General features: G+C 45.7%; 1 protein-coding gene across 1 annotated transcript in view; it reads right to left on the bottom strand.

Annotated features, from left to right (window-relative positions):
* Positions 1–6,260, bottom strand: part of LOC144169159 (uncharacterized) — a 40,939-nt gene extending 34,679 nt beyond the window's left edge. The window contains exon 1 of the mRNA XM_077698190.1: positions 6,085–6,260. Coding sequence (XP_077554316.1) covers positions 6,085–6,210 — 126 coding nt within the window. The 5' untranslated portion in view covers positions 6,211–6,260. The remainder of the gene's footprint in view (positions 1–6,084) is intronic.
* Between the last annotated feature and the right edge of the window lie 7,942 nt (positions 6,261–14,202).

Genomic DNA, 14,202 nt, shown 5'->3' on the forward strand with positions numbered 1-14,202 from the left:
CGGCAAGAATGGTGACGCCATGTCATACATGCTGTCATGGCGGCCGCTCGGCGTTTTTTTGTCGAAACCGAAACTGGCACGAATAAACGACGCCGTAAATGAATGTTTACGCTGCACTCGACCGTCCACTCTGTCATTCTATGATAAGTGGGCTGGTAGGCACGCATAGCAGCGAAAAAAACGTAACATAAAAATTTCGTGTCAGTACTCCTTTAAGAAATGCAGTTAGGACCTTCTGTCTTATCATCTATGGTCTGCGCAAAGAAGTTAGAAGTATTAAATGTAGAACTCTGCGCGAAACACAGGTATCAGGAAACTTCATATTAGTATGAATGTACGTGTAAGTACTAATAATTTCCCTTCTCAGAAAAAGTAGCATGTGCGGCATGAGAATACCACAATTTTGGCGCAGTCAAATGCTAAAAAACGGAATGACAGCTTTTGGCTCAATTTTGGTGTGTAAAGTTGCCCAATAGGCCAGAAAAACAAACCATCACCAATAGCCCTGCCATCTACTTTCTGTCACCTCTCTTTCTCTGCCTTTGTTTCTCTTTCTATATATATATATATATATATATATATATATATATATATATATATATATATAAATATATATATATATATATATATATATATATATATATATATACAGTCAAATCCGACTATATCGAACCCGTTTACATCAAATTATCCCATATATCGAACAATTATTGTGCACTATAATGTTACCGGGAGAATATATAGCAAAAAGTACGGCTACATCGAACAAAAAAGGCAGCCGCAACCTATATATCGAACTTCGGCAGCGCAAGATTGCCCCCGAAGTTGGCTTTCCCGCGCGGCAGCTGGGCGAGCTGCCTACGCCTCCTCTCCCAGTTTGAAAAGTCACTTAGCCCAAGCGCTCGCGCTCTCGCTCGCTCTGACAGCCACCCCCTGGAAATAGTGGTTGGACCACACTCTCCCGCTGTCTCGCCAGTCTCGCGCGGCGGGCTCTCTCTCCCCTCGCTTCTACGCATGCTTCCCTTTTCGTGTTTTCGCGGTTGACGACGCATCGGTACGCCTTGTTCATCTGTGTTCAACTGTGAGGACTCGACGAGTTCCGCCCCGCCCCCATGTTCCGATGCTCTTCACGCGCTGAGCGTTCTTCGCCGCCACTGCGCGGCAATAGAAGGCTGTGGGCTCAGCTGTTTCGAGTCACTTGACAATGTTGAAAAGTGTGTGCTCAACAATGCTTCGAAAATGATGAAGCAAAAGAAGATCGGAGACTATTTCTCGCGCTAGTGTGCCCGCGGAGCATCTATCTTGCAAGTAAACAACAGTTAGTGATGAGGTACGTTCTGTGCATTGTCAAATTCTTTAAACAATATATATCGAACTAATGACCGTAATTTGCGAGTTCGATATATCCGGGTTTGACTGTATATATATATATATATATATATATATATATATATATATATATATATATATATATATATATATATATATATATATATATATAACGCGCGCGAAATAAATATAACATCACGTAACGGTGCTCCCACCCGCCCGCATCATAAACCAGTGTCCTCGAAAAGGCGGCTTCTTAGTTCGCCACAATGCAATAAAAACAGACAGAAATACACAAGAAATCGTGACCCAGTTTGTGCCTTATCTGCCACACGTGCTGCGCGAATCTTGCTGTTGCGGCTGCTTCCATGCATGCCACATTGAGGTGATGCGCTTTCTTTTTGGGCGTGGCAAAGCAGTTCTTTCAATCACGATATTTCAGCGCGCTGATTTATGAAGTGGGATGGAGCGTCGTAACAGAATATTTTTTGTATTTCGCGGGGTCGCTTTGTCAGTCAGATTAAATGCATACGCAATTAATACGTAGCTAAGACACCGCAGGTAAATGCCTCTCGTGAATATCTATCTACAAGTGCCACATTAGCACTTTATCGATGAGGACAGTGCTTATCGGGTTAGACATATAATTACAACTAAATAGTTAAATCTTATAAACGAAAAGATTACTGGCCGCTACTGTACTGTACTGAAAACATTATGCACTAGGTATTCTTTGATTAACGCCATTGTTTTTTAATTATGGTGCATCATATCTGATATCTGAGACACCGTGTAGATTGTTACCGTGTTGAAGAACGCCATACCGATACGTGGTGTCATACGGTTACGTTGACCAGCAGCCACTCACTTGTATAAGGAATGGGACTGTGTGAGCGGATGGATGGCATGGGCATATATGTACCCTGGCGTCCATTTACCGCTGCGCGACTGGCACTCCGCATGCCTTCTAACTAAATTCTACGTCCATTTATCCCCAGAGGTGCATTTGGTCGCGCTGCTAGACCAGCATCGACCTGGAGGAGCCGAAACCACAGCATTTGCGACGCAGAAGGCACAGGTCCGGTATAACTCCGGGGAAGCCACCATGGCCTCACCGGAACTCAAGATTTAGAACTCATGTGGAAAGGTAAGTGCGTGAGCGCAGTAAGAGACCACAGTTTACGTTTATTGGAGCAGACGGAGAAGTTTTTGGTACCGCCAGCGAGTCAGCATGTACAACTGTTGGGAAGAAATTTTGCAGATCGCTAACGTGGTCTTTGCAGCTGCCGCACAACTGTGATTTGCGAGACATGATGTCGCACTTTGCTACGTGGGACCGTTTCGTAAATGAACTACCGGATTGGCGACAGTTTTCCGTAGGAAGAGCGCAGTGAAGGCTCGTGCACAGAGAGCTTAACTCCCCAGCAAAGCTTGCACCATTGCACATTCAAGAAGTCATCAAATTGTGCTTGCTCCTGCATCCCGGATTTGAGTTTAAGACAATCTGGGCCACTTGCTGACAGGTATAGCTCAGGGCGTTTGTGACGTCTTCACAACTAACAAAACTCATAATTCAAGTGTGAAGAAATTGTTCATTGTTGGATGTTCGAAACTTTACAGTTACAATGTATTAGACCAGAGTTCGGGTGACTGGCAAACATGATCAGTGTGTCCGGGATGTACGTCGCGAGTACGTTTTCCAAAAGCAATGCTTTATTGGAGCTTTACATAATTAGGAATGAGCTTCCACAGCAATGTGAGTGCCTCGAGGAAAGATTTCGCCAGTGCGATTCTCCTCACCCAATGTTTCACTAATGCGGAGTGCAAACCATCCGGAGTCACTTACGACGCGTTGGTTTCGAGAACACAATAGCTACAAGCGCACCGCTTGCAATTAAGATCATGCCAGACGTACAGCATTCAGCCTCCGTTTGGGAGTACAAACATTACTCAAACAAGTATGCGTTAAAGGCACCTGTTTGCTACTCCCGACCACCTCATTCGTTTAGTGAACCGGTTGAATTTTCAAAGAGCGCAGTACAGATAACTTGGGCATCCATTGTCTTATTTCTAGTTTGGCAGGCAAGCTGTATATTGCTAGCCCCGCAAGTTTTCTCTCCGCTGAGGGCTTTAATTTGGCACAGCTTCCGTGCTTTTCCTGGCCACAGCGTTCGCTTCTTTCAAAATTTTATACCGTACGCCTCAACCAATGTCCATTTTAAAATTTCCCCAATTGGCTGATAATTGTGCTATGTCGTTATCAGCAGTTGTATCGTTTGTCCCTTCTGGACGGACGGGTTTCGTTAGCTTGGAGGAAGAAGACTGGCCAACGAGGGAGCGTTGCACAGAAGCATAGATGGGCGCAAGAACAACAGCGAGACGCTGCCAGAGAACTTGCAGCCACCGACCGTTGCCACCTGAAGTTCCACCTCGTCGAGTATCTCCAAATCCACCCTTAACTTTTGTTTCTGTATTCCACAATAGCCCCAGGTGCAACTGAAGTGAAATAAAGACGTGAATCGACAACAACTAGCCTGGTGAAAAGTAGCTTATCCGCCTGGAACACTGACGCAAGCTTATAATTCTTATTCAGCAGGAATGACTTTTGGAGCGACATGTTTGCCATTTGCTTTTACGTCTCAGCGCACGTACATCACCTGCTGCCGTTTGTGCGTTCACGGATGATGGGGACGACTTTGGATGCATGCGGAAGTAAGCGTCATTCCCTCCCTGTTGACATATTCGTTGTGCTGATTGGAGGTGTGAACGTGGAGGTCTCACGGCCCAAAGAGACCTGGGTGCTGTAGTACCTGGTCGAGCGGTTTGGATGGGCGTTTCACACAGCCAGTAAGAAGCCTATGACGCGGAAGGGAAATGGACCGCCCCATGTTTGTCCGCTGCACTAAAGGTTGAGCCCTTCCAAGTTTTATTGAATTAATTGGATAAAAATTATCACCATTCTCAAAAAACAAACGTGTTTTACTGGTCATCCTTTTTATCAGATTCGAAGGACATTGAATATTTTTCATGGCGCACCGGTACCAGCACAAAGAGACATTTGGACGATATGGATAGTTTATGCGAATGCAACACGCAGCAGCGCGCCGGATTATGAAACGAGCTTCACTCCTTCCTCCACGTGGCGGCCGCATTATCAATCCCCAAGCTGCGAACTCAGTTCACAACCGGTGAGGCAGAGAAGAGTTTACTCCCCGCAGTAGAATTAGCGGGTCGGGGTGGCCGCATGCTCCATCCTGGCAGCGACTAGCGTAGGCTGGTCAACCAGGGATAGTTGTGCCCCAGGTCAGAGCTACCCAGCAGCTCGTCAGAGGAAATTAGAGGGAACGAGTCATTATAGTAGCCTTACATGGAGTGGACAAAGTAGGGCGTGAGCCACACGTGGGACAATAGGGACAGGGGTAAAGGAAGAGAGAGATGTGGTGGAGTACCGCTCGGCAAGGGAGAGTGTGAGGCTAGAAAAGACTCCATGGGCGTTCCTGTGCGTGCCTGAGTTGAGAATGTGCAGAAGGATAGTTGCCGTGGGCGAGGTGGTAGTGATCGACAAAGTCGTCGTAACTTATCAGTAGGTACCTGGCAGATCTGGCCCCATGGTAGGGAACCAGGCTGGCGGCCGCTCGCATTGTAAGTCCTCGAGTGACACCATGGACTGCCTCATGTCACGCGAGGTCATTTGAAGCTATTCCTTATGACAAAGCAGCGGGGCATTTACGATGCACTCGCAATGCAAAGAGTAATGGGAATTGTCGGTAATTGCATCTGGCGTTACACTCAGGGCCCGAAAGGTAATGAAAACGTGTTTGTCACAACGCGGGACTTTGATTCCACGTCTGAAAAAACGAGGTAAATGGAATCGTTCAGAGTTCAATCGTGGTTTCAACCATAAACCACTTCAACTACCACCCGCAGTATCACCGGGTTTTTCTTAAATGCATTTGTAGTTTCCGCCTCAACTAAGAATTCGCCACTCCCGGGGGAAAGTTTTCGGGCCTAATGAAGTAAACACAGCTATCATGGTAAGTAGCAGGAGGTTTTTGATGACCGAAAACACGCCTTTGGAATCGTCGCATTCTTTTCGACATAAAAACACAGAGATTCGCTTCGGATTTTCTACCTCTTCTGCAGTCTAACGTCACACGGCATTCCCGTAAAATGTTTATGTCCACTATACCTGGAGAAGGGACGTGAGTTAAAAAAAAGTAGAATCCGTGCGAAACTGTCTTTACGAGTGAACTGTTGCTGAACAGATTCCAATCGGAGAAATACGCTCGCCTTTGACTACAGGAAACCTAACGAACAGGTAAACATAACTAATCACAGGAAACAACTTTTGGTTCAAGACGAGTTTTGAACACGAGCTTATAACTAAAATCGAAGCACCCGTGTGTATTATAGCTGCCCTGTCTATAGCGTCCACGCAAAATGGCTTTCGACATAATGAAGGGCAATGGCACTCGCAAAGAATACCCGCCCGTGGTCTAACTCCAATAGACCTCAGCATTTCGTGTTTAACCGGTTTTGTTTGAGGCTATGTGCTCATCTCTCTTAAAGTATTCTTTCTTAAACAATGTCAATCTCTCTTAAACTAGTCAGGCTAATTGTTACAACATCAATTATTATAAGCCTACAATCTCAGCTAGCAAGGTCTCCTCTTTATTCTTAGCTATTCTGGCGCTAAACCAACTATCTACTATTTACAAAGCGAGCAATCGCCTCAGTGTAAGCAATGCAGCCTACCTCGTACCCAGACCAGTTGGTTGGCTTAGAGCAATAAGATTCCCGTAGGTTCCCATGGGAAACTTGACCATAAGCTTCCCACGCAAGGAATAACCATGCTAGTATGGTGCCAAGCCCCTTCGACATTTTTTTCAGGTGCTCCGAGGAAAAAAGGTTCACTTTTGCGCGGTAGTCTGCTTTCCGCGGGGCCTTTTATAAAACAAACGCTCAGAGCGGGGTGCATTGCCACAAAAGTCAGGTTTAAAATTCGTGCTTCTTTCTTGCACCTGGATGCTAATCTTCTTGAGGTTAAACCCTTGAAAGAGTTGCTGTTTTTGCGCATACGATTTCTCACATTTTTGTTTCTTCTAAATGCTTGCTTAGAAAGCCCAAGCAAACACATTGATAGCAGCCTAAACAGAGGCAAGCGAATGAGATAAAATAGAACACGAGCGCCTATTGTCCTAGCCGAGACAACATTTAGACTGTTGACCTTTTCTGGGAGAAAAAAATACTTATTCGCAAATTTTAGTTTAGAATGTGACTATAAATGGCGTCTTTATAGCAAACAGGTGACAATAACTTATGTACCATCCTTTCCGAGGTCGCTTCGCATCGTGAAGTCAACAATTAAAGATGGAGAGGAATAAAAGTGCAACTCCATATGCAGGGCACTGTCCGTAGTTGTGAATAATACAACAATAGACAATTGCTTTATGCTGCTACTACTCTAATTTTTTGTTCAGGAACATGAACACCTGACTCCGGCATCTACTTTGCCTGGTAGTGGTGAATTTTTTGTCGGATAGGCCCAAATACCAAAAACATAATACCAATTTGCTGTATATTTTAGACCCACATTGTAGCGTGCAAAGGTCGGTTTGCTCTCCTCAGGAAAAAAATCTGTCTCTTCTGCAGAAAAAAATTCAACATGCATTACTAGACGTTTCTGATTCAGAGGACAAGGAATGTTGGGGATTTGAAAATTAGAAATATATACCTTCCCTGAGGTTCAAAAAAAAAAAAAGCAAGACATAAACGTAAATCAGCACTGGTTTGGTGCACAGGTGTGTCATAAGAATGAAAGGTTGCGGTTTCGATTCGCGGCCGCGTCGGCCGCTTTTCTGATGGAGGCGAAAAGCAGAAACGCCCGTGTGTACTAGATTTCGGCGCACGTTAAAAATCCCCAGGTGGTCAAAATTAATCCGGAGCACTCCACTACGGCGCGCCTCATCGCCTGAGTTTCGTCGGCGCATTAAACGTACAAGCAATGGAATCATAAGAATAGAAATGATCTAATTTTATTCAGGCACCTACGCCATATGATTGCTTCGAAATGTGACATCACAATTAGTGACGGCACTCCTTGTACTATTACAAAAATGTCAGGAAGAAAAATAATTGCACAAATTATCGTTGCGGATCACTTATATAAAAGTATTTTCTGGATCTCTAAAACTGCTCAGCTTAGGGCAAAAAAGAAAGGCTTTTTTGTGTACTATAATTGTTGGCACTCCTTTAATAGGAATCTGAGAAGCACAAACTGAGACATATTCAAAGCAGGTTGCCTCGTAATTAGGAAAAGAATTAAGCAATGCCGGAACAGAGGAAGAATTACCATGCTTAAGGCCACACTGAATAAACTTTGAAGTTGACTGAGTGCCGTTTGGCACTCAACCATGCGCAGTGCGTCATACACGTAAACTACATTCTGTCTACACTTAAAGGGCTACTGAAGCGCTTTTAAAACCGGGCAAAACTCTGCTTTTTACAATAATTACATTGTTGAGTTCATGCCTGTATAGTTTTTTTTTGTCATTTTTAGCCTGGGGACAGCGGTATTCATCGTAAAAGTTGACCCTACGCACCGCCCACTTCTCCCTGCCGCATCGCCGGAAGAGCGAGAAACTGAGAGGCAGCGACCGGAAGTAGCGTCATATTCGGAAGACGGCCAGCGACGTGCGCCGCCGCTTCGCTGTGTCCCAGTTTTCTGGGCTAAGTTCGGAATTAGGCAGGCGTGTAATCTGCACTTGATTAATCATCATTGGCTAAAGTGGCTTCCGCGTCAATTTTTAACCGTAATGCTACTGTGTGATTCCCTCAAGCGCCTCCTATACCAAAGATTTCCTACCCGAGCGCCCGTGGCTGCTACACTGCCTTCACGAGTAGTCGCGGGGCCGGCCGTGTCGTCGGGTGCTCTACTTCATTCGCGAAGCGACGGGCTCAAAGGAATACGGAGGTGCCCCAAGTTCCTAATCCGTTATTATAAGGGAATTAGAAAATTTTTCGGCCGCAGCGCTGTAGGCTTCCCGACTTTTCGTCGTTTTCACGATCAACGCTGTTGGCTATGACGACAGCTCAGCTGAATAGCTAGATTTTAAGGAAAAATCAAGCAAGCAGTGAGCATGAAGCGTTTTCTGCGCGCGGAAGCGCTCCGCACACTTTCCGGTCGTGCATTCCCGTACGGAGCACGAAACGGCTCGCACCACGCGTGCCACGGCAGCGACCGCTCTTCGCTGCCGTCCAGAAACAAGGCCATCGCGAAAAGCAAGGTAAATGTACAAGACAGGATGATATTGTGGTGAAGAATTGTGCTAGGGATTGTCATTCAAGGGGATTTCGAAAGAGGTGATCGAATTTGTATCGCGATGCCGCGCGCCGACCGGTCGCTGAGGCTTGTCGACGGCCGCATACGAACCTGCCCGCGGACACGAGATGCGGTGAGAGGCCGATGGATGGCGTTACCTGCGCGCAAGAATGACCACAGCACCGATCGGTAGAATGACTATCAACGTAGGAATAAGGTTTCGCATGCGAGAAAGGGGATGATAGTGTGGTGAAAAACGGTGTTAAGGATGTCCCTTGCTGCTAAGCCTTAAGTTCCCAACATCAGCGGCGACTCCGTGCAACCTCAGCCGGCTAGAGCTGTTGGGGAAGGCGTTCGGGGTCCAGCGTGCTCCGCTTGAGTTCCTCTACCTTTTGGTGGGCGACCAACGTTCGGCTTCCCTATTCTAAAACATGCGTATGTGCAGCAATGCCACGTTCCGCTGACTCGGCGAGCAGCGACCCGGCACCAGCACGTCTTCGCGACGCGGCGACCGGCGGCGGCCGCACTGCCTGTGCGCATCGCAGGCCGCTGCACAGAGCTTGTTGCCGCCTGTCGAAATGTAAGTTCCACATTCGAGGATGGGGATGATAGTGGGTTGAAAAATTGTGCTAGTAATTGTGACTAGCGCTGGTAATGAAAGCGGCGAACCAATATCTGCACAACTTCCCTGCACCTGAGAAACAAGTCGTCCATGAGTCGTCGGGGTAGAACCGCGTTCTAAAGGTCACCGCGAGCGAACCTGTTGCGTTTATACTTCCCTCAGGCTCTCCTACTGTAAGGAAAGATTGTGTGAGCCCTCCCTTCACCAGAGGACCTTCTGGCCTGCATCTCAACGGGAACAGAATGAGATCTTCAGGCCAAGCGGTCACCGCAGTGCCGGCACTTCCGAATATGACGTCATCTGCCGCCAGCGAATCGCGAAAGGCAGCCAGGGCTCTCACCGCGCCAGCGGGCATGGGTCGTTTGTTTTGACGAAAACAGATGTTTGGGTGTATTTACACATCAAATAAACATGTTTTTCGAATTCAGCGTCAAGAAAACCATAATGTAATGCCCCCAACAAATTTTTTAGAAAAGCTCTTCACCAGCCCTTTAAGCGTGGGGTGCCTCGGTTACTGTTCAATTGTATCCAAAGGGCAGTATTTTACGATGTACAAAATTGCGGTCTTTCGAACGCAAAGTTGTAGCATTCGAGCAGGTTTGCATTGCAAACACTGCTTTTAAATAAGCAGAACTGTTGATTCGATAGAAAATTGCGGTCTTTCGAACGCAAAGTTGTAGCATACGAGCAGGTTTGCATTGCAAACACTGTTTTTGAATAAGCTAAACTGTTGATTCGAGTTGGCTGGCCGAAAATTAAGGTCCATCCAGGTATTTCCTTGGTTATTTTACTCCGTTTAACCTAATGGCTAACATCAAGTTTAGCGGAGTCACCCTTCACTTTCATTTGGTGGTTATAGGGTGCATTTGCTGACCTTTGACAGATTTAACTCGTGTCGGGGAGCCTATGCGTCAGGAAATAGTCGAAGTTTGTTGCGAGTAATCAAATGCGTGACCTTTATTCAGCAGATCCAGAAGTGCTCACCTAAAGGAGGAGGTCAGCCAGGATGCATAAAATCATGGTACGTGCCGTACCAATATTCAGCAACTGCAAGGCATACAAGCCCAGGCTCTCCGAACTTGCCTTGGCCTACCACGGTGCACCTCAACCGCTGCAACCATTGCTGTGGCTCGTGATCACCCCTTACCCACTTACCTGACAATTGAAACACTCAGGGCGCATATTAGGCACCTAACCAGGCTGCCGGATCATCACCTTGCTAGTCTACCATCTAAACGCCCCCATGCGTATTTCGCAAAGGTTGTAGCTTCCAACATGACCAGCATGCCATCCAACTACACGCCTGCGATGAGGCCGCCACTCCCACTTTGGTGTACGACGCAGCCTCGAGCATGCCTCACTATCCCAGGCTTAACAAAGAAGCAAGATCTTCCAACGCTGGCAGTACAACAGCTAAGTCTCATTTATTTACACGAGAGATACAGTGACTGCACCCATATTTACACCGATGGCTCCGTAACAACATCTAGTTCTGCCGGCGCCGTCGTTATACCACGAATGTCCATGTCCACAGGATTTAAAATAGCCCATCTCACCACTTCCACGGATGCAGAACTTGCCGCCATCCGTTGTGCCCTTCATACCGTTGAACAAACTTCATGCCGAAGATGGGCGATCTTCTGCGACTCAAAACCTGCGCTTCAATCGCTCCAGTCAGCCCTGTGCCGTGGACCTCGTGAACAGCTGCTGGCCGAGATAAGACTATTGTACGACCGTGCCACCCAAGCGGGTCATGACAGTGCCTTTCAGTGGCTTCCCAGTCATTGCGGCATTGTCGGAAACGAAAGTGCGGACGCTGCCGCACGCTTGGCACACCAAAAAACGGAGACCATATCTATTCCATTATCCAGGACGGACGCCGCTAGGACTCTCCGAAAACTTGCTCGGGAGACCACGCTATCGAAATGGAGCACCCAAGAGTTCACGAGCGCTCGTATCCATGCCCTGGACCCCCATCTTCAGCGCCCCCTCCCATTAGGCCTCCCACGATCTCATGCAACCATTCTTTGTCGCCTCTGGCTTGGAGTCGCATTCACAAATGCTTACTCCTATTTGATTGGAATGGCAGCCAGTGAGGCGTGCGAAGTCTGTGGAACACCAGAGACCATACGACATGTCCTCTGCGATTGTCCACGGTTTTCAACCGAACGCCGCCAGCTCTCTGCGACTGTACGAAAGTTAGACTCTCGGCGCCCGTTCTCTGAGGAGACAATCCTGGGCTACTGGCCTTCTCCGTCGTCTGCGGACAAGGCGACAAAAGCGCTCCTGTGTTTCCTCAAAACGACGGAATTGCACAAGAGACTGTAGCGCAAGACTACTCTCTACGAACTGTCTGAACTTTAGACAATGTCTTTAGTGTCCTACCGCTGGGCACACCACTCCACGCTCTGTCCGTACCTTTCCCCTTCTTTTTCTGTTTTCCTCTTTTCACTCATTTTTCCCCTTTGCCCCGTGCAGGATAGCATACTAGGCCGTAGCGTGGTTAACATTCCTGCCTTTCCTTTACTTTTTCTCTCTCTCTCTCTCTCTCTCTCTCTCTCTCATTCTCCTTCAACAAAACTCGCAATAAAAACATGCTTCTTTCTCTACTTCTATGTTTAAAAGGCAGCCGTAATGAGTGCTATGCGAGTGTCTTTTGACGAAAACCAGAACTTTAAAAGAACTATTCCGGTCTGAATTTGTTTCTGGTTTTAATACTACCTAGATATACATATTGAATGTCTGTATAGTACCGCTATGCACCCGACACAACACTAAAACAATAGAAATTCTAGGCACCTAACAAGTCCTATGACAAAGTGAATGCAACAACACTAGTTCTGAAACGAGGAAAGAATAGGCTGGTGTTGTGTGCCAACCATGTTTCACATCAGATGTTGTCGTAAACTGTTCGTAGCCCACCACCGTATATCCCGCAAGTTTGAAATTTGTTAAACAAATATCGCGTGACAGGTAGCGCGTTCATTCTTTATATGATAACGACGAGATCACACGGAGCCTCCATTGGGTTGTGTGGAGGGGTACTCCTGCGCCTGGTCACTATAACCACCCTTTATTATTTGCAATGTTACATTTTATTTTAGTTACCATGACTTAGATATTGGGCCGAATATTGTTGTTAGCACTCCACGTACGCTGTAGCAACAACGTGCTTTGGTGCTCATCTAGAAGTGACAAATGCAATTATATGCTCAAATTTTTATGGTAGTTATGAGTACGTTGCAATAATGAACGTTTATAAGTTGAGGGGGACCACCAATCCACAAGCTTAAAATGTAGTCAGCCTAAACCATCGAGTAGCTGTGCTTGTCCAAAGGTTCTAAGCTCGCCTAAGATTCCGGAGGCTAGTGGTTGCCATCTCACCTCGAGCACAATTTCCCTCATTTGTCAATTCGCTTTGTTACTTTTTGCACTCAAGGTCCCCTGTGAAAACTTCAATCATTCCTGGTATAAATTACTTTTTTGATTCGTTCAGCAGTGGGTTATTTGTGTGCCTGCGTTCAGATGCTTTGTGCACCATCTGTGGATAACTTGGCATGTCATTACCCATAATTTTTAACTTTGAATTAAAAAAGCAATTTATTAGTGAATAGCACGCACTGGTACTGGAACACAAGCCTAAATAATTTTCAAATAAATACAACTGAAAGAAGAAGACCCCTAAATCTGTGATAATAGGAATGTGGATGGGAGATTATATGGTTTGTTGGGCCAATGCGAAAAACGGGTATGCTTAGTGGCACACCCTTGCATAAAAACTATTCCCAAATACTATTTTATTGTAAGAATTTGCGATCAAAATTGATACCAAGAGTATTTGTTATTACACATGACAACTGGTGGGAGTAGTGCGAAGCACAATATTAAAAAGCTCCTTGTTCAATCACAAAGACTTGAATACAACGCTGTGCTTACAAGAAACATAGCCGTGAAATTGTTCTTTTTCAAAACTGAGTTTGTTGCACAGTTGAGTTCAGGATAGCGTTTGCGTCATTTTTATTGCTGAAACATTTCGTGATTCAGCAGGTCAACCACCGGTATCGCTTCTAGAGAAATTTTCCCACCACGCAAAAAGCATACGTGTAGTGTCATTGACTTGAAAAAAATATATTGATGTCAAGGGTACTGCCAGCCTTTTTTAAAAAGGTCTTAGTCAGGAGAGGTCAGAACAAAGAAAAGAATTCGCAAAAATACACATCATAAATGCGCACATCGGATCAACATCCGCAATGCGATCACAACATAGGCGGAAAAGAATACCGCATTGCGTCACCAACAAAGTGAACAGCAGGTACTATAAGTACATGCAAAACAAAACATTCAGGTGTTCTAGCAAACGAAAACAACAAACCATGCGGTCCCTAGCCGGACAAATACATATAGCATAATTAATAATATTTAGAGCATAAATGGAAACATAAGGAATGGGGCGAATGGTACAATGAGGGCATTGTAACTAGTCAGAGAGCCCTAGAATGTAATACATAAAAAAATCCATAGCAGAGCAACATTGTTGATTTACAATGACGTGTCAGTTTGTTCTGTCACACAATTAAGAAAACAGCTCCAAGAAGAAGATAAAAACTATATAATTTGACAACGTCTTGGCCAAAGATTCTATTCTGTGGCAATCAGTGACCTCAGCTGAAAGTCTATGCCATTGGCGAGTTGTTCTCGGAAAAAAATTGTTGTTAACGTGACTGTCTTACGGCTGAAATCATTTATCTTTTTTGAGTGGTGTACTCACGTTGAGCGCTTACTCACCAGGTCTAAAAATTATTCTTGTCTGTTACCAGCTTATCGCGGTAAAGTGAGTACAAAAACCTTAGCTGTTCACGCTGACATTTTTAGTGCAATGTATCTACCTCTGATTTATTCAAAAGCGAAGTTACAGATTCTCGCTAGCGAT

This window comes from Haemaphysalis longicornis, unplaced genomic scaffold (genome assembly GCF_048455015.1).
Source record: "Haemaphysalis longicornis isolate Haplotype H1 unplaced genomic scaffold, Haemaphysalis longicornis Haplotype H1 scaffold_2, whole genome shotgun sequence".
Taxonomy (NCBI): Eukaryota; Metazoa; Arthropoda; class Arachnida; order Ixodida; family Ixodidae; genus Haemaphysalis; species Haemaphysalis longicornis.